The 21,224-nt window shown below is 40.0% G+C and overlaps 1 protein-coding gene across 1 annotated transcript in view; it reads right to left on the reverse strand.

Annotated features, from left to right (window-relative positions):
- Positions 1-21,224, reverse strand: part of LOC104564160 (ethanolaminephosphotransferase 1) — a 41,365-nt gene that overhangs the window by 9,067 nt on the left and 11,074 nt on the right. The window contains exons 4-5 of the mRNA XM_061995149.1: positions 17,273-17,541; positions 8,526-8,634 (exon numbers count right to left, since the gene is read on the reverse strand). Of these exons, the coding sequence (XP_061851133.1) occupies positions 8,526-8,634; positions 17,273-17,541 (378 nt within the window). The remainder of the gene's footprint in view (positions 1-8,525; positions 8,635-17,272; positions 17,542-21,224) is intronic.

Raw genomic sequence — 21,224 nt, forward strand, 5'->3', positions numbered from 1 at the left:
ATGGGCAGTTGAAGTAATACCCCAAGTATTTTGTAAATGCATTTCTAAAATTCACAAGCTTAGTGGCTTCGGAGTGATCTGTGTTTAATGTGCACTCCGGTTAGCGCTGTTTTCTATTAGGCAGGGAGGGCTAGTTCAATAAAATCTTGAGTTTCGTACAGCAGTTCCAACATCTGCATCACATTAGAGCAGACATGAGACAAAACACTGACTCTTGAGGTTAAATCTAAATTTCCTGCTGCAATCCTGAAGTTTGATTTGTTAGGAGAAAAGCAACCGAGAGGAACAGAAATAGAGACTAGAACTAGAAATAGAATTCAAAGAGCAATGGTTGCCAACAATTTGTTATTTTTATGAAGTGCCATTTTAGTTAGAAATAACACACTGACCACAAACAATCCCCCAGCTAGCTAAAAGCCACTTTCAGAACGGGGCAGTTACACCAGTTACTCCTCTGTATTTTCATCTGGCTTCGCTTTTAGCAGAGCGACAGCCGAGGATGCGGTAGGGGAAGCAAAGGGTGTTCCCCTGTTTCTTATGGGATTTTCAAAATTCCATCATTTCCTACAACATGTTGCTTTCCCATCTTTTTTTAGCTAGGGAGGCCTGGCTTGGGGGCTGCTTTTGGTACTCATTAAGTCCGCTTTTTAATTGGCATTAAGAATCCCTTTGTGCCCAGGAGCTAAACTGCTGCTTCCGCATTGCTGCCATTCCCCACTGGTCTGGGGAACAAAAGGTGCAGCCTGGAAAGCAAAGCCACTGCTGTCTCTCTGGTGCTCAGCCACCCAGGTACTGCCCAAGAGATGATAAGCTCTTTTTTTTAATGTCCTGAAAGCACATATTTTATTTTAAAATCATTTTTAAAAATCAAGCTTAGTGCATTAGGCATTTTTAACATACTACAGACAATAGAACTCCTCAAGTGTTACTGGATGCAGTACTGCTGTTCCAGGGTTGGATTTTTTATTTCGCCTTTAATATCTTCCCCTTTTTTCCAGACAAATTGAATTCTGAGGCCCAACTCTAAGAACATAGGCTCATATTAAAGGCAGAAATACTAAAGCACAGATGGGTGGCACAGACGCACAGGGAGTTCTTGTGTCATGCTAGGCTGAAGGTATCAAGCCCAAATCCTCAGATTTAGGTACAATCCTATGGTCAGTCCTCTGCCTTACACTATCTTGACTGTCCCTTCAGAGAAATAAGCATTTGCAAAGCTCTTTAGCAGGAATTATTCTGTCCATATTAAAAAAAACAACCCAAACCCATAACCCCAAAAAACAATGCATTTAGGAATTTAGGATTAGAGATATGTCAGAAATAAAGGCATTATCTTGTTTCCCATATATATATATATACACACATAAAACACAGATACATACATAGGCTTATATATATACACATGTGTAAAAGGCATTGAAAAAACAACTCTCATCAATTTTAGCAATGTTAGATTTCATTAAAAACCCAAAACCCAGCACATGATGGATACCATGGTACTCTGTCACTGTGTTAGTCTAGTCTAACAGTAATGTATTTAAGTTCAGTTATTATGAGGGCAACTTAAACCCTCTTGTAACTAAAAGAATACTGAAGACCTGCAGGCAGTCAGGTTGTTTCCATGATGCAGTGCACTTACTCAGCATGGCTGCTGTACCTGAGTTCATTAAGGCATTTCTGCAGAATACACCTCCCTGCTTATTGTAGAGAAAATCAGAAACAAACAGCTGACACTATTGCCAGTTATAGAAAATTCTGTTTTAGTAGCCAAAAGCAGACCAAAGCAGCAAGCTTACCACAGGTAGCCAGGTTCCTGAATACACCGATCTTCACAGACTGTAAACATCACTAAATAAAGAAGCAACTCCAACTAGGTTGTTAAGACAGCTAAACCACTATTTTTAAACAAATCATACTGCTTCAAAGGGATGACATATTAGCCATTTATCTTCTTCACACCTTCACTATTGCAAATCATGTTTGTTGGTAAGCTCCAGTGAGTGAACTAGCCTCAAACTGTCCTAAGACAAGTGCTGAAATACTATTTGTTAAGAGTTGGTGCTTTATGATCATTAAAACTTTAAAAAATAGGACAGGGGTGTGATTTTAGGTGAACACTGCACTGGAAACTAGGAAATCTTTCAGGAAAGCACTCTTTCATCCTTCCTGTGATCCCTCCCAAAAAGACTCCTCAGAGCACTCCTCCCGTTTGAGAGGGAGGGAAGAGGCTGTGTAAACCTTCCCTGGGCACACTGAGAAGCTGAGCTCAGTAAAAAATCAACTCTTTAACAGCGGGCAGCTGCAGTTGCATTTCAGCCTACAAATGAAATACTAGCACCCTTCCCTCTTCTTCAATTGCTTACACCTTTACAGGGCCTTCTTCAGCATGCTGCTTGGCTTTCTACCTCTAGGTTAATAATTCATCACAGTCATTGCTTGCTTTAAAAAATGGGATGTTATTGTCTACCCTTCTTAGCCACCAGGCAAAAAAAAAAAGATTAAAAATATTTACACCTCAATTGTAGCTTGGAAAAATCTTTAAATACTTTTTCCTTGGAGTTTTTTTTTCTTTCCAAATTTCTTCCACATTTAGAGCAGTTAGACACATGAAAATATCTTAACACACTGAATATTTGGCACATTGATCAGTGCCTGGAAGCAACCTTCATCTAAAGGTGAACATTTAGAAGCACCTGTAACCAGAATAGCAGCTTTTTATGGAACAGTGTGGTTCTCTCAGGCATGTGTTGAAAAGCCAACTCTTTTCATTGGTTGTACAAACAGAAAATTGCATATTGAGCTGTCCACCAACTATAAAATCCAGTTAAATGGCAAAATTAGAACCACTTCATTGAAAAAAAAAAGCTTAGAAATATATGAGTATATAATTTTGAGACTTAATTGAACCTGTAAAGTCTGAATACATTAAGCAATTTAAGGTCAGATGAAAACCCACACTCAAACAGGTCTACATAGTATAAAATGATTTTACAGGGATTAAGAGCACAGTGTAAACATGAGCACTGTCTTCACGCATAAAGTTGATATCTATTTTGAATGTTTATCCTCCACAACACTTCTTGAGTATAAAGATTGCATTTATCCTGCTTATTGATTTTATGGCTTATTTTCAGTGTCTAAGGAAGTACACACTGCTTATATCTCTCTTGAACCAAGTTGTAAGCTAACAATTAGTACTCTGAGGGATTTAGTACAAACTGAGAAATTAGTTTATGGATGTCACACATGCAGTCACATCCCATTCTTTTCCTGGAAATGGCAAGAATCGAGCACCAGAAAAATGGTGCCTTTATTTGAAAAGCCCAGCCTGGCTTCCAGAAGGATCCCACCAGGTGAGCTCCCTTGTTGGCCTTTCTTTCAGAGCTCCCACTGCCCATGAAATGACTCCTCACAGCTCACATCATCGAACCCATTCCCACTTGTAATTAACATCTGGTGACACTGCTCTGCCTCCGGCCTTCAGCGCTCTGGTTTTCTGGGTTATTGTTCTGACTAGTTCAGATGAGTTACTCCAAACATGAACTCAACTGCTTTTTATATATATCCCGAGTGACAGGTGAGTATTTCACACCCTTTGCTTTGACGAAGTCTCGTACCATCTGTCACAACAATGCTTTAATAAATGTTAAATTGGTGACAGACCCATAGAAGCCAATTCATGTTAACCACACTTTTCAACCAAGGCTAGTGAAAGCCTGTCGGAGTGGTAACATTTTGAAAACATATCATTTAACATTTAATCATTCAGCTACCCATCAGTAAGGCAGAACCATCAGCCGCTTTGCAAGGGGAACTATAGGAAATCACTACAGAATGACTTATCCGCATGAGGCAGAAACTATAATTTGGCCCCAGCATCCTAAACACTTTCTGACACTGAAAAAAAAAAGGGAAGACTGCTGTATAATTACACACTGCAAGGGCTTCTGTGTCCTCCTTTGATACGAAGGATATAGCACATGGTGCAGGGACAGGGCACTGTTTTAGATGGATAGCTGTGCTTTCCCACTATGAGAGAATTCAAATACTTGGCATGTTTCAAATGTTGCAATTTTGCCTCATGATTAAGGTTTTTTTTGCTGCTATTATGTTTCTTTGTATGTATTTACTCTTTGTTTTATGTACTTAAATAGCTCAGAGGAGGAGTGAACCTCATTGAACACACACTGGAAAAGGCAGTGCAGAACCCAATCCAATACACATCATAGGAAAAAATTCTGAATGCTTTGGCTTCATCTCTAAAAGACAGTTCAAGTATTAGGTCTCTGACAGATGTTAGTACTTCATTCACATTTCATGTTCAAAGTTGTACTTCGAAAATTTTTCTCAGCTTTGCACAAGCTTCAGTAGCCAGATTTGGGCACTGCTGACCAGATAAAGCGACTCAAAGGTGCCCCCGCTGTCTGGATTACAGAAATGCCCACCTCGTGTCCCAGGCACTCAAGCAGTGCAACATATCCACTCTATGCTTTAGTGATCCCTTAACCACAAAGCCAATTCTTGTGGTTGCAATTAATACTGAGGAGAACTGAAGAAAAGCAGGAACCTTTCTGTGCACCCAGGAGTCATTTTTCTAACCTGGCTTCCTAAGGAATGAAGCTGACATGATAACACTTTGCTTGTCCGTGTGCATCCCACTGTAACTTCTGAGCCCTCTGGTCAATTCTGAACAAATGTAACAGACTGAAAGAAATTTCCAGTAAATTGCATGGAAATGACAAGACACATGGAGGAAAACAGATATATAAATGTCTTCAATGAGGAAAGGACCGAACTCAAATGTTATTAGACATTACAAAATATATCTCATAGAGAGCAAGTATGAATGTCTGACAAATGGGAAATGCTTCCTTCAGAGCGTGCACCTACTACGGGTCATTTAATTGCAATGTGAGACAGAAACCATTGTCAATTAGTAATGCTGCTCCCTGAACTACTGATGTTTACCTGTCAGTGAAAATCTTCTGATGACATCTATAGCACCATTTGTGGTACTAGACTTTATGTGGCCGCTTTAAAATGCTTATTGTAAATATTTTATATTGCTCTCAACCTGCTAGCACAGTGACAGGGAATGCTAGGCATTTGGGATACCCCAGAGGGGTAAAATAAATGAGAGCTCTCTACTCCAGTGTTGCCCTTTGAAGGGACCCTAGTTAGCCAGATAACACTACGGGACAATTGTGGTTAAATCCCAAGAGAGCTTTTGGAGTGTCATCCACAGGAGCCTTGCTGAGAGCAGAAGTAATTAGTTCCAGCTGAGCACATGGGCATGTAACTTTAAAAAGGTCTGCTTTCATGCTAGGAGAGAAAAGGCACTTCTGTCTTGCAGCCAAGAGAACACATTCTGGAAACAGGAGAAAGGCTTTCTTCGTTCATTTAGTGTCCTGCTAGGTGTCTGCTTTGGAGCTGCGGGATAGAATTGCATTCACAGCCTGTGAAGAGTACAGGTTTCTGTTCACTGGGTAGCTGAAAAAATCCTGTAACACTATGCAGAAGTTTCTCTGCTTCACAGGGGAGTCTTCTGAGGTCACTGTTCAGCAGCCTGAGACTTGGCTTTCCTACAGGTGTTCACAATGTTCTAGACAGTTCCCAGGGACATACGTAAAGCTCTCTCTTGGGAGGCTTTTTTTAAAACATCTCATCTAAACATGGGTATTGCTGCACTTTTATGTATATCTTTGTGTGTTCTGGCACCTGATAAAAATTCCGTTCTTTTCAGTGAGCAAATGTCACCTGGATACCACAGCTTCCTCTGAGGAACTCTGCTTTTGCAGAGTTCATCCTTAGGTTATATGTGGGCTAGTCTTTCCACACACTCCCCTAAACACAAGCTTCAGGAAAGACATCTGAAAAACTCTACTCTTGTGCATCTCATTTGGCTTTCTTCCCACTACAGAAGGTACTAGCTAAAGCCCAGCTGTTCTCGGGGGAGTGATGGCTCAGCAGCTGAACTCTTGTTGTGTACGGAACAGTAAAAGCACAAACCAAATGCCAAGTATTGATGGAACAGCCACAGGTTAGTTGTTAGAAGGATCACTAGTGACTGCTAAATGCCATCAGATGGTTAAGGACAGCCAGTTATGGTTTAAGGCTCCTCTCGGGATCATGGGAAACTAACTCGTAAAAAGCATCAGAGGCCCGCTACATTGCTTTGGTTTTTAACTAGCCACAAAAGCAGATCTGAGTGTGCCAGAGAGTGGGCTCTCTGACACAAATGGATCTGGCTGAGTGAGATACTCTTTCTGCAGCCTCTCTAAGAGAGTGAATAATTTCATCTTCCAGGCTGCTCAGCCCCTGGTACAGGGCCGATACCTTTTCCGCAGTCACAGGGGAGCCCTGCAATTTACTGCAGGCTTCTAAAAACTTTATATATATATTCACTGCACACAGGTGAATAACCACCTCAATCACTGTTGCTGCGCTGAGATTCAATCATGTGGTGAAATGACAGTGCTTTCTGGATCAGCATGATCCTCACTGGAAGAATTATACTTAAATTTGACATCTGTTTTTCAGAGATTTACAAAGCATTGTGACTATTTTGTAATAGAGAGTGTACCAAGATCATTTCTTACATCCTTTAAACTCATTTTTAACTGTAATCAAGCTGCAATAGTTGCCCTGTTAATGGCATTGTGGATGGTGTGCAAGAGACAGCGTTTTTGAAGAAATCTTTTGGCTCTTACCTATGCCCATTCTGCTTGAAGCAATGATGGAAGAAATACTCAATTCTCTGCTCACGGATCCATTCATGCAAGTGTACCACTTGAGACAGAAGCATTACTTCTTCCTAGTGCTAATGGAATAGTCCATCAAACCTTGCTGGTTGTGGTAAAGTATGAAAACGGATGCACATTTCTGCAGATTTGACAACACTGACATGACAAATCTTCCTAATACATTGAACACTTTGAGTTAAACCTTCATCCATGGCCTCCCAAGCGCTGGGGAAGCCATTGGCGCACACACCGAGCAGCCTGTCACCTGCCTGAATGCGAGGAATGAGCCCAGCAATGCGCGTGGCATATGAGGAGCGTGTTCAATGGAGCAGCCCATGCTGGCACCTAACACCAACACGGGCCTAACCCATTGCTCCTCGGCGAGCCAGCATCCATCTCATGGACTTGTTCTTCTTTGAGAGCACCAGTCACTCCCGGTTCCTAACTGCCCTGCCAGCCACTAGAGGGCATGTTATAGCTACTCCTCTGCCAAGTTGCCTTGACTACTGAACAGCTGGTTTTTTTAGTCTTTCCTTCCTTTCTTTTTCTCTGAGTGCCTAAAACAGGCCTGACAAGAAAAAGCCAGTACAAACTTGGTCACAAGACAGTCAGTTTTATACTTTGGATAAAGAACAAAGGACTGTAAAACCCACTTCCTTGTACATGCTGCTTATTCAAAAGCACAGTGTGAACACAGGTCCTTTCAACCTGCTCCACTGCTGAGGATGGAGGTGGTACCTGCTGAAGACCCCAATATGGGAAAGGGTGGAGAGAACACATTGCCAATGCAGTGGATTCAAAAGTCATGTGTGTGTTTTTGTTGTGCACGGAACAGTAAAAGCACAAACCAAATGCCAATTATTGATGGAACAGCCACAGGTTAGTTGTTAGAAGGATCACTAGTGACTACTAAATGCCATCAAAAAAGGTGCACTGAGCTGCACTTTTTGCCCTGCCAAAAAGCTCAAAGGGCTCCTAGTTAGGGTCCGCATTGAGTGAGCACCTACATCCATTTAATTTGATTCAAGGAGTTTGGGATGTCAATCTAGACTGTGTCAAACAGGTTTTTTAGCACCCTCTTCTCATCCCTTCTATGCTCACATAAAAATCCCTACATTTTACATGCAAATTTCTTCACTTTCCAAGCAACACATCAAAGGCACATTTTTAGCTAGAACTACCATGTTTTTAACTCAATAAAATACAACTGTTCTTGTTCTCAGTCTAGCTACAGCAATTGAAAAATGATCTCTGCCTATTTCAAACTACATCAAGAATACCAAATAGTGAGCAAATAGACTATTGCTGTGTATGAAAAATGTATCACTTCTGTTCAGAAAGTAATTCTAAAGAAGAGCTTAGAAAGCACCTGTCTCTTTTCCAGATTTACATTTGTGCCTCCTAAGATTACTTAAGTAATGCCTTTATTCTTTCTATCCATATTCTTTTGGAACATAATAATACACATAAGTGTATTATTTACCTGAGACTTTGAGGGCCAGCCAGCCAGCCAGCACACTGCACTGAGCTGCAGGTGCAGATAAGGAACATTAGCTGTATTATTTGTGTGCATCTGATTGCAATTCAGTGAGAAAAAAACGTTTCTAAAATGATTTAATTTTAAAAAGTATTCCATGATTAACCCTTTCAATCAGTTCTACTCGTGTATTTTTTTGGATGAGCCAATAATTACAAAAGGGGGGGGGAAAGAAAGAAATACTTAAGAAATACTTAATCAAAATCATTAAAAAGCAGTAGTTTTGCAAGGCTCTGGATACTTACCTATTAGCAAGATTACTAATACATCTGTAATGTAATAACCAAACAGGCAAGGCTTCTGCCAGACTTCCACACCAAGAGCACCGGTGAGTAGATACGCTACTATTAATACCTACAGGAAAAGGACAATGTAATTTTAATCCTTTGCTTCTGGAGACACATTTTTTTTTCTTATCTTAATACAAAAATAAGATTAAAAAGAAAATTTGTTATTTTCCTCCTGTTTCTACTTTACAGGACCCATCCCAAAACAACTGCTTCTAAACAGTGATGCAGCTTCCAGCATCACCACCAAAATTACTTAAAACATACAAAAGATGGTAAACAAGCAACTTCCCTGCTAATGTGTGCATCTGTTTGCACGTGGGAAGTATTACTGACATGCCTTTTCCAAACACTTAATTTCTAAATCCCTTCTTAATGCCAAGTCTCCCCAACGCACGTGCACTTTCTTGTATTCGCATACAGGCTTCAGAATTAGCAATGTGGTTATTTTTTGCAGCTCAGACCCTTGGACTGATCCTATCAGAAAGAAAAATCTACGCTCCCCTGAACTAACAAAAAAATTCAATTGAATGTGAAGAAATAAAAAGAAGGGGAGAGAATTTTAATTTGTTTGACCGACATCATCATTACAGGACACAAAAGGAAACATGTAGTCAAATGTCATTAGGAGAGAAAGGTCTCATACACAAGACTCACGAGTCACTTGCTCAGGTGCCACCAGTTCCAGTAGAGGTGGAAATGTAGGTTCCACTCTCTGTCCACAGTTAATTTTTTGACCCAGCTGAGGTCAGAAAACGTAATGCTATCAAACTCCTATATCTGTGGCACAAATTGATGAGGTTTTACCATTTTAGATGTTTAATATGCAAATACAGTACTGAATGTCATGCAGTGGTTCCCAAGCCTTTGTGCCCCTAATGCCACCTCCTCAAGAGACCCCACATTCTGCTTTGAAATCTGTTTCCAGGCTTAGCCCAGGCCACCCACTCCCTGCAGATCCTTCTCCTGCTGGCACCCAGCTAGTGGCCCTGCTGCCCCACTCATTCCCTAGGCTAATTTGTTCTCACATGGTTAGTTTTGCTGTTGGGCTCATAAGGGTCTGTATGTTTTATGCTATATATCTCAACCTCCTGAACTACTTTATAGACTTGGATGAAGAATGAATTGTGGACATTTACTTTACCTCTACATTAAAATTACTATGTTAATTATAATGCCATTTGGGAGACTGCATCTTCACCAATTTATTCCCAGGTAACATTCAGTAACCTTTGTATTTTCCATTCAATACGGCTTCTTGCTCTGGGATGACAAATATTTTCCAGTTCTATACATATGATAGAATTTTTGTTCAGTTGTTTTAAATACTCTTTTTTTATATACTATGCTATGGTTTTTCTTCATGTCTATCTTCACTAAACACATTTTGTAAGTCTTCTATGAAATGAATTGCATTAGTTTAAAGGTATGCTGAAAATCCCTTTTTTTGATAACAGACTGTTTAACACCACAGGTCAAGAGCAGAAGACAGATGTTGCTTGAACTTCCTATTACACATAGATATCACTATATTTTACTTCTCTGTGTTTAAATCCAAGATTCTTGCCCTATCAGTGTGCAGCTCTTCAAAAGTTTTGCCAGAAGGCAACATGGCAGACTCGGCCATTCAAATTCCTCTGCAAGAACAAGCAGCTCAACAGATCTGCAGTGAAGAACAGGCATTAGTATGAGAGTTACATCTTGGGCCATTGAAGACAGTAAAATTTGATCCAAATGAAGGATGTGTATAATGGGTTTTGCAACTGACTGCAACTGAGCTAATACTTGGCTTTCTGAAGAAATTGCATTATGTTATCCGTAAGACATGACAGATGGACTCCTGGCCCTTTTAAAGTTGATGGCAAAACTCCAGTTGGCTTTGATGGAGCCTGAAATTACCGTCACACACTGAGTTCTGAACAGACTTTTTTGGCAAGTGATAAAAGAGGAACTTCGTCATTGTCCATTAATACAGTCAGTGCTTTTGGCAGTGCAGTCGGGAGTAGCACTGTCAGATATCAGCACACCTCTAGAAAGAGGAGTGTTGGTGCTATCAGCTCTCTTGGGGGAATCCCCTGCCCTGGGATTTGATGATGCAGCACTCACAGGTCAAGATTGCCTCTTATTTAACAGATGTAGTGCATGAAAAAAAACACTCGTGGCTTCAAATTTTTGTTGTGTTTTTTTAAGGACTTGTATCTCAGATCCTGGTATCACTGAAATCTACAAGAATAACCGCTTTAACTTCACTGTGGCAATCTCAAAGATCTCCTTTAGAAAGCTGGAAGGATGAGAAAATGGCTATGTCCCTTGATCTAAGCTTTATTAGCAAAAAATGAAGACCACAAAAATAATTAAGACTAAAGCTAAGTATGTTCATCAGCTGTACAAACTGGTCACTGTTTCTAAAGGCACTGCTAGGTTAAAAAAAATTATTAAAACTACAGTAGTATTCCTAAGAGCGACAGAATAATTCTGCTTAAGACGGCCACATTTTTCTCCATCACTGACCACCTTTAGTACTTTTCAGATATAAAACTAGTACTCAAGTAAAAGTAATAAGAGTCTTTTGTAAAGTCCAAACTAAATAACACAAATAAGGATTGTACAGCAAGATAGAGTCAAGTGTACAGAGTCTTGGATTCCAACTCATCTGACCAGGCAAACTCTTGGTTTGCAAAGCCCTTATCTATGAGGAGACAATAACACTTGATGCAGACAAAAACCTGGAAATATATGGTGTTAATTTGCAGGCCCTTTGACATGTCTGAACAGCAGGAACTTTTGGCTTCTGAGCAGTGGCTCCCTATCTTGTCACAGTTTTGTAAATGACAGCAACATAATCACTTTTCTCCACCTGTAAAATCGGAGTATTACCTCTTTAACATGGCATTGGGAGAATTCTACATAAGGCAGTATAACTCCATAAAATCTCCGAGTTTCTAGTATTTCAACCATTTGCTAAAATATTTGTTTTTTTAAAAATCACCATCTCTTTTGTGTCTTTCCATTACTGCAGGTACAAATTTTGTGACTAAAATGTTCCAGATTGTGTATGTACATACATTTTTTTCCTCGCCAAGGGCTTACCATTTCTGTTTTACAGATAGGCTCATTAAGTATGCTGTATGATGTAGTACATGGGGGAAAAAAATCAAACATTTCATTGTATTTTTAAATCTACTGGCTATGCTTTAAAATTCTTTAAGATTCCACAGAAAATTACATTAATTTTAGTGTAATGCTCAATTCCACTAGCATATTTCAATAACGTTAATTGCTCATGTGTTGAAATACTTTCCATTAACACAGTGCTCACACTGAACACCTAGAGAGCAAAGCCCTTTAAAACACAAGGTTACTTTTTTCCTCCGAAAAGAAATATGACAATTGCCTAAAAAAGTGAAAACTGACAATTGCCTACAAATTATTTCAATAGGAGTTAGTTTTAGCATGATGTGCAATTTTTCCATTTTATTTTTTTCCTCAATGTTTTCTCTTATAATAAAGGTGGCAAATTTAGTCTACAGAAATAGGTTTTTATCTTAAAAAGGTCATTTTGCATTTAGGCATGCAGTATGTGACAAGTAAACAATTAAAGGCACACTGAAGAGTAATTAACCAAGAAAGGTTTGAACAGAATCATAACTGAGAGGTTAGGAATGAAGGAACCTGCTGCAGAAAGAGCCTGTGCACTGAAGGTTGTTTAAATTTTGCATGGATATGCACTGTGGGATTTCGCTCAGGTAACCAACTGCTAAGATCGTTTTCCAGCTGTGTCAGGAGGCAGCTGGAAGCAGACACTATGGCCTGACCAGCGCTGCTTCCCCACCGCTATCGGTTCTTTTACCTCGACAACTCCAGTATGCTCCTACCTTTGGAACTAAATAATAATGACTGCTGTTTCTTCACAAGACAGCCTTTGCTTTCCACCAACACCTCAATTTTTTTTTTTACAAAATCTCTGTAAGTGAATATTTTTCTCACTAAAAGAGAAAAGATTCTGAATCCTGGTAACATGATCAAAGAACACACTTGTGGCTTCATTTTTCTTTCCAATAGAGACAGGGCTTTTTGCCCCTCAGAAGAGACAGATGTTTTTTAAAGAGGTGATGTGCACCTGCATTGCTCAGGACTTCTGTGTCAGTTCCTGAACACTGGCTGCCACAGGATCTCCCAGGAAAAGGTCATATGAAACATATTTCAACCTGAATTTTATAAACTGCTTCGCAAAAGAAAACTTGGTATATGACATCCAAGAAACTTCTTCTTCCCCTGTTTTGACTGAAAGGAAGGACAAAAGTAAGTTCTACAAAGTTTAAGTTGCTACCTGCATCATATACTTCACTTATTTGGAGTTTCAAGGCAAGGAGAGTCCTCCCTGAGAGTGGGACTGTCCAAAATCACTGGGCAGAACCAGCTGGGAAAGCATCTCAAACCAAAAACCTGGGCTTATGGTCCAAGCATCCATGACTGTACAAAGGATTTCTGGTCATCCTTTCCTTACAGGGCTAGAGCAGGGCCAGAGGAAGCTGCCTATTGACTTCACATTTGCTGCTTGTGCTTCTGTGCTTTTTTCAAACTTGTTCTCTTGGCTGGGAGACTGAGAGGAAGGAGCAAGGAACCGTCTGGGTCACTCCAGATCTCTTATTTTCACCTTTAAACTTTCATTTAAGAATATAAAGAGTACCTTCAGGATACGCTTAAGGCAGCATAAACATAAGCAGCAGCATCACTACATTATATTAAGGAAAAATGAACTTTTTGTTCCCCTACTGTGATCTCAATTGCAGTGGCTTATGCTTAGGGGATTACTTCACTAGTGGAATATTAAATGTTTCAGGAGGAAAACAGACTTTAAAAAAAAAATCAAGAGGATGACAGTGAAAATTAACCTATGGTAGGAAGCCTGAAATTTTAATTTTTCAGGAAAGCTTTGTCTTTTTTGTCTCCAAGAAACTTAATTTGCAGACATTATCTTTCTTTGGTTGGGTCTGTGACAAAAATGGAAGTGTCTGTTTTCACAAGATGTATCTAATAGAATTTCTCAGACAATACAGACAAGGTTCTTTTTTCAGCCTTCTCTTCAGCCTACGATGTTTTGGGTTTCTAATAGGTGTGCTTACTCAAAAGTATGAAAATTGTCTAGATGCCACAGTGTAAAGAGGCTGTTTTCCCTGCATCTTTTTCTGCCTGCAGAGAAGTCAGCCCAAGATAGCTCCCTGTGCTGGAGAGAAGAGAGAAGGAAAGAGTGTTCATGCCTCCTTCCTGATTCAGGATCCACAACAGCCCTCTGACCAAGCATCTCAGGCACATTAAACCCATTTTTCAAGTTTACACACCACAGCTTTCTATAAATGGCTGTCTGCTGTAATCAAAGCTAATTGGAGTGCCAATTACAGCCCAGCGAGTGTAATTAGGTTACCAATTCTGACAAGGCATCAAATCACAAAAATGTGATCTGCATAAGTCCCACAAATTTCTCTATTTATAATGAAGTATATTTTCATGAAGAACAACAGTTCTTTTTAAACCGCAGTTAGCACAGAACCAGTGAGTGGGCTGCCTCTGTTTACATACAGTAGAGCTGACTCGGCAGCAATGTCCTGGGAGCTACAGGCCAGTTAAGCTTTCATTAAAGTCAACAGTTATCTATTTGTACACTTACATCAATTACTGTATTTCCTGAACTTTGTGGGGATAATGAAGTTGAAAGTTCCTGGCTATCATCAATTTTAAAAGCAGAGGACTAGACCACCTGAATGTCTGACATGTCAATGCGATAGCATCGTGTTGTCGGTGAAATTATTTAGGACAGAGAAGAGAGGCACATTCGTGCAGCAATCCAGCTAGGAATGCCACAGGGAAAACAGTCAACTAAACACTGGGAATCAGTCTGAAAGCAGCCTGTGACTGCTTCCATACTCTCTGCCTCTGAATGTGACTGTGGGAATATCTGGCAGAGAAGTAGTGGGGAAAAAAACATCAAGGGGATCATTACCTTTCTTATTCATCATCAGTCATTTTTATGTCCTCAGTATCCTCTCCTCCAAGCAGCTGAAGAGCTACCTTTAATAGCACACATATCATAGAAAACTTCCTGAATGGGTTTAGAAAACAAGAGTAAGATAATGTTTGTAGGGGAGGAACAGTCCTATGCACCAGTACAGGCTGGGGATTGACCTGCTGGAGAGCAGCTCTGCAGAGAGAGACCTGGGAGTGCTGGTTGACAATAAACTAACCATGAGCCAGCAACGTGCCCTCGTGGCCAAGAAGGCCAATGGCATCCTGGGATGCATCAAGAAGAGTGTGGCCAGCAGGTAAAGCGAGGTTCTCCTCCCTCTCTACTCTGCCTTGGTGAGGCCTCATCTGGAGTCCTGTGTCCAATTCTGGGCTCCCTTGCTCAAGGAAGACAAGGAACTTCTAGGTGTCCAGCGCAGGGCCACCAAGATGACCAGGGGTCTGGAACATCTTTCTTAAGGGGAAAGGCTGCATGAACTAGGTCTGTTCAGCCTGGAGAAGAGGACATTGAGTGGGAGTCTCATTAACACTTATAAGTATTTAAAAGGTGTGGGTCAAGAGGATGGGAGAGCACTTTTTTCTGTTTTCTCCAGTGACAAGAAAAAGGATAATGGACATAATACAAAAAGTTCCACTGAAACTTAAGAAAAAACTTCTTTACTCTAAGGGTGAGGGAGCCTTGGCACAGGCTGCCCAGGAAGGGTGTGCAGCCTCCTTCTCTAGAGGTTTCAAAACCCACCTGGATGCATTTCTGTGACCTGATCTAGGTGGACCTGCTTTAACGGAGGGGTTGGACTAGACGATCTCTAGAGGTTCCTTCCAACCCAACCATTCTGTGATTCTGTGATTTTATGAATAAAGACCTTTTACTTGACTAGTTAGGACAGCTGTAAAAAATGTTTTCTGTACTTGCTGATGTGTGTGAAATGTAATTTGGACTAATGGAAGAAATACTACCTTGGTCTAAAAATCCCATCTTGTCTTTGTTCACAGGCAATCAAAGCTACAAAAGCTGATTTTGACAGTTTGGAAAACTGACATACAGATGTTTCAGCAGTACAATTTTCTACCAGTATATAGCAATCCAAAAATCCTTACATTTATATGCTTATCATTTTTACTGTAGGCAAATCATCACCAAGCTATCTAGAAAGCAAGCATGTAGGACAGCAATTCAGCATCAGAGGGAAACAGGAAGTAGCACTTGTTTGCACCTTGCATCCAAGTTAATGAAAGCAGTTTACAAACTTCACTGAAATTCAGCTTCACCACAAATCCGTAAGGCTGGGAAAAGTTATTACCATTATTTCCCAGATGAGAAAGCAGTAACAGAGGCATCGGTCACCAAAAGGTACTGACAGAGTTCAGAGTACTGCTCCACTATTTGAAATTCACTCCCACATTTAACCACTAATACAGTCAGGATGCTCTGGCAATCAAAAAGAGCTTTCTAAACATTCACATGTATATCTACAGTGATCATCTGTGCAACAAGTGCAATTGGTTTCAACATAGCTATTCCTCTCCTGCTGAAAGAGCTTCGCTAAGAAGCCTCACAGAGATAATGGCTGAAACTTGCAGACCAGCTGGCTGCCTAATGTCTTAGTCCTGAGCCAACTTCTTCTTCCAGGATCTATTTTCTAGGGGACAAAACAGATGTACCACAGCTGGACCACCACCTCTGAGTTGTTCTCAAACCACTGGATTCAGATTATGTTTACAGCAATACATCTGCAGCCATTAATTCAAATAATATATTTCCATTAAAACACATATTTGAATATTTGTCAAATTTCATTTTGATTATATGTATTTGGCTGTGCCTTTCATCTCACGCCTATGACAGGAAGCTCAGAAGACTAGGACTACACTCTTCAGGAAGCAAGAGCTTGCTGTCTAAGAAACAGATAAGCCAGCCCAAAAATCACAGCACTGGGCCCTTGGAAGTGCGATCAGCTAGTTACTGCTGCTACTCTTTTGCACACTGAGGCCCCTACTATTTTTGGTGCCCTGGACATGTTTCTGAAGAGGTCCACCTCAAGGTAGGGCTGTAAGCCAGTTAAGAACTCAGCTGGGGACTGGCTGTGGGCTGATCCCTAACCCACTTACTGAACACCATTCCCAGAGAGGAAACCATTAAAATGGTATGACTTTCGGGCTTTTTTTCTAGGGTAAAACTCACTAGACAACAGTTAATGCTTGCTGTATCATGCTATTTCCATTACCACATTCAATGTAAGAGGTGGTAGAATTGAGAAGAGCTAGTATATTATATAACTGTAAAATTACTGATAATAACTACTGCTTGGACTCGGTCACACTGTGCCTCAGAACTTCATGTTGGGAAATTGCTTATGTTTTCAGACAGCATAATAATTTTTGTTAATATTACACATCAAATGCAGTTAAATGACATTCTCATGGGCACCAACTGCTTGGCTTGCTGCAAGCCTTTTTTTTCCTGCAAGGCAATGAATCTCTGATGCTGACAACTTGCTCAAGAACATACCTTCTTTGCAAATGCAGGAAGCACTTCTGAATTACTTTCAGGGTTGTGTTATTTAACATTCAAAGTCTTGGCAAAATACATTTGCCTTGAGCTCTATTTTTCTATTTCTGTAATATTATGGAAACACTAACAGAGTTTAAAAAATAAAACCAAAACAGGAATGATAAATACTTACCACTTGGCTTGTATCGTATCCCCAAGGAAGAAAGAGAACTCCTGTGTTATATTTCTCCCAGTGTGAACACATAAAGTTAAACAAGACAATGTTTAAATATATATACATTGTATATACAGAAACTCCAGTCTTCCCATTGTCACGGGAACAGACAGAAAAAAAAGAAAGCACAAAAATGGAGGTAGCCCAGCTATCCAGCCCATGGTCAAATAATTCTCCCAGAGGAGTACTGGACTGAGTCCTTCGAGCATGTTTCCCGTCTATGGAGTCTAGAAGGATTGGGAAAGGAAAAGAAATAAAGAATTAGAGTGCAACAAAAGGACTAACTTTCTTCACATGCACTTCAGTGCTGCCATGGATAACATTTTGGAAAAACACACCAATGAAAGCAAACTGTGGCACAACAGCCCCTTCAACACCAACATGTTAGGATTGCTCATAAAAGATTTGCTTCCGTTATCAAGTAATTTTTCCATCCTCACTTCAGCTCTTAAACTAAACGCCACATTCCTTACGAGCTTTAGGAAGACATTAATAATTACTTGTCCCCAGACTTTCATGTTTCGCAATGAAAGTGCTGAAAAGTGTCCCTATGGCTTCTGGCTTGTTCGCTGGTGTTGCAAACCCATTAAACTTCAGACCACTTGTGGAATAGAATCACTAAGGCATTGAGGTTGCTTGATGCTAAATACCACAGTGACTGTTACCTCCTAGCCTCAAGGAGAAAATGTCACAGAATTTATTTGTGTGTGCCTACATGAAGTCTTTTGATTGAAATCTTAGGATACAAGAGCTGTCAGTGTGCCCAAGTGGCCAAAGAAGACCAGTAGCATCCTGGCTTATATCAAAAATAGTGTGACCAGCAGGGCCAAAGAAGTGATTGTCCCCCTGTACTCAGTGCTGGCAAGGCTGCACCCTAAATACTGTGTTAAGTTCTGGGCCCCGCAAAATGAGAGGAGACCTTCTCATTCTGTACAATTACCTGAAAGGAGGTTGTAGTAAGTTGGGGGTCGGTCTCTTCTCCTAAGTAACAAGCGATTGGATGAGAGGAAATGGCCTCAAGTTACCCCAGAGGAGGTTTAGATTGGATATTAGACAAAAAATATCTTCCCCAAAAGGGTTGTCAAGCACTGAAACAGGCTGCCCAGGGAAGTGGTTGAATCCCCATCCCTGAAGATATTCAAAAGACATGTAGATGTGGCGCTTAGGGACATACTTTAGCAGTGGATGTGGCAGTGCTGGGTTTATGGTTGTATTCAATCATCTAAAACATCTTTTCCAACTTAAATGATCCTATGATTCTAAGAATATATTCCTGTTAAGGTGAGTCACGTTAACATTTAAGTGCTTAAGTACTGGATCTCACTCTGAGGATGCAGTTGGACAATATGGTTTGAGTCAATCTGTGAGTTCACTGCTGTTGAACAGGGGAGGACTTGCAGCCTGCTCAGCTGGTGGAAATACAGCAAACATTAGGGGGGTTTTTTCTGGGTCATTGAACAGAATTGGTACTGTGAATGGTATAAAAAAACAGGGAGATGGTACAAGGGAGAGACAGTGAATGCAGGGAGGAGGCAGGGGGTCAGGCAGCTGTAACCTTTCGTAGCTGTATTGTCAAACCATACCCTTGGTCTCTTCTCTGAGACTGTGCTGGTGAGGAACAGAAATATTTTCTTCTTAAAGTTAAGCATAAATATGCCTGATGAACCTCTTGGTAAAAGAACAAATCTTATCTATTACTTACTGTTTTCCCGAATCTCGCAATAACATGGATTTTTTTTTTCTTTTTACTATTACTTGGAAGGTACTATAGCTAACAATTATTAGCATTAATAACACAAAACTGACTAGGGATACAACTCATCAGAGTGAGACAGAAGACTCCACAGCTGCTGTTGATCAAGTACTACTTACTTCTCCAGATTATTTGGCAGTACTCTGAGGGTTTTTTTTAATGTAAATATACTTCAGGGATCTAAACCAGGAAAACATGGGATTTCATTTTATACAGATTTTATACCATGTCCCTATTGTAATACTTCAACAGCTGTGAGATATCCTCTGCTCAAATACTAAACTCTTGATCAAAGATCTCATAGAGGATTTCATATATGGCTTACCCCCTTCCACATTCTCTCTTCATTAACATTGCCATTGAATTGTTGGCATCTTACTTAAAAGTACAGAAAGAAAACTGTGTATGTAAGTTTGAAGTTATATAAATAGTGTTGTTATAAATGTAGAAATTCTTTAGTCTATTCTAGGATGCTTCTGACACTTAACCAGCAAATAGGAAAAGCAGTGAAGCTACAAATAGGAAGCTCTACCAAGATGATCAGGGGACTGGAATGTGTCTCTTAAGAGTAAAGGCTGAGAGACCTGGGGTTGTTCAGCCTAGAGAAAAGACTGAGAGGGGACCTTACCAACACTTATAAACACCTAAAGGGAGGGTGTCAAGAGGATGGGGCCAGTCTTTTCTGCAGTGCCCAAGTGGTAATGGGCACAAACTGGAAACAAGGAAGTTTTTCTTGAAAATGAGAAAAAACTTGTTTCCTGTGAGGCCGCCTTGGCACAGGTTGCCCACGGAGGTTGTGGAGTTTCCTTCTCCAGAGGTTTTCAAAACCTGAGTGGACACGTTCTGTGTGACTTGACCTAGGTGAACCCGCTTTTGCAGGGGAGCTGAACTAGATGACCGCTAGAGGTCCCTTCCAACCCCTACCATGCTGTAATTCTGTGAATAGAAACATCTCTGTGTAGTATGTGGTCTTTCATATTTCAAGAATCTCTATCCCACATCAGAGAGAACTCAGTTACAGGGACAATACTTTCTAAATTAGAATGATAAAAGATTGTTCTGTTCATAAAGTATTTTACATATGCACAAAATAGTACTCACATTAGATACTAAAATGTGTACCTCAGAGAAAGAGAGGGTTTCGTCTTGTAGCAACATTTTACTCAAAAGAGTTAGGCTTATAATGCCGTCGTGAAATACAGTACTTCGATTATAATGGACATGGGGAAAGTTACAAGAAGATACTAATATAATATAAAAGATAGAAATTGTATAACATATATGTAAAATTTTACTTCGACAAATCTTTACCCACATTTTCCGTGTGGTTTCACTAGCTTTTTAAGAGACTGAAAATATTTCCTGGTTTAGGTTTCAGTTTGAAAGCATTCATGCCAATAATGGTGTATTTTCAGTAGTGGACAAACACTATCCCGTGCCTCCACTGCTTTAAGTTTATGTTACAATTTTGTCTCATGAAGGTTCATGAATCTTCATTTTTACAAAAGTTTATATAACTTTTAAATAGTGGAATTAAAAAATAACAGCAAAGAGCATTCAATTTTACAGAAAGGGAAAAGACACCAAACCACCTTAACAAAGGCAGTGGAGGAGTGAAAGTGCAACATGATAGGGAATTTGGAGAGAATAACTGTCATTAAAAAGAAGCTGAGAGGGGTTAAAGTTGGATATTTAGTTAGTTATTATGGTTCTCTGCAGTCTTCCAAAGGGAAAACTTTGACCATGCAGAATTAAACCTGAGACTAAATATTTCATTAAGTGGCTTGGCCAGCAGACACAAAAATCTACATATACATCAGTTCATTATAGCTTTGACTGTCAACATTATAGTCCCCATCTTCCAAGTATTAGGAACTACAGGCCTCACTGGCAAATAACATCTACATTAAGAATCTCACAAGCTGAATTTCCAATGAGTTTTCTGGGATCTCATACACTAATAGCTCCAATATGTAGTTCCCATTTATGAAACAATAGATGCTTCATTAAATTCCCTACAATTACATAAATAATGATTTTCACAAAAGAAGCTGCTGCTTCTGCTAATAATTAGAGAGCTCTTAAGGAAATCTGACTGCTAGTCAGCTTCAAGGGATGGTTTTCTCAATTATTTTTATGGTAGAAAGAAATTACAGA

The sequence above is a fragment of the Colius striatus genome, chromosome 4, assembly GCF_028858725.1.
Source record: "Colius striatus isolate bColStr4 chromosome 4, bColStr4.1.hap1, whole genome shotgun sequence".
NCBI lineage: Eukaryota > Metazoa > Chordata > Aves > Coliiformes > Coliidae > Colius > Colius striatus.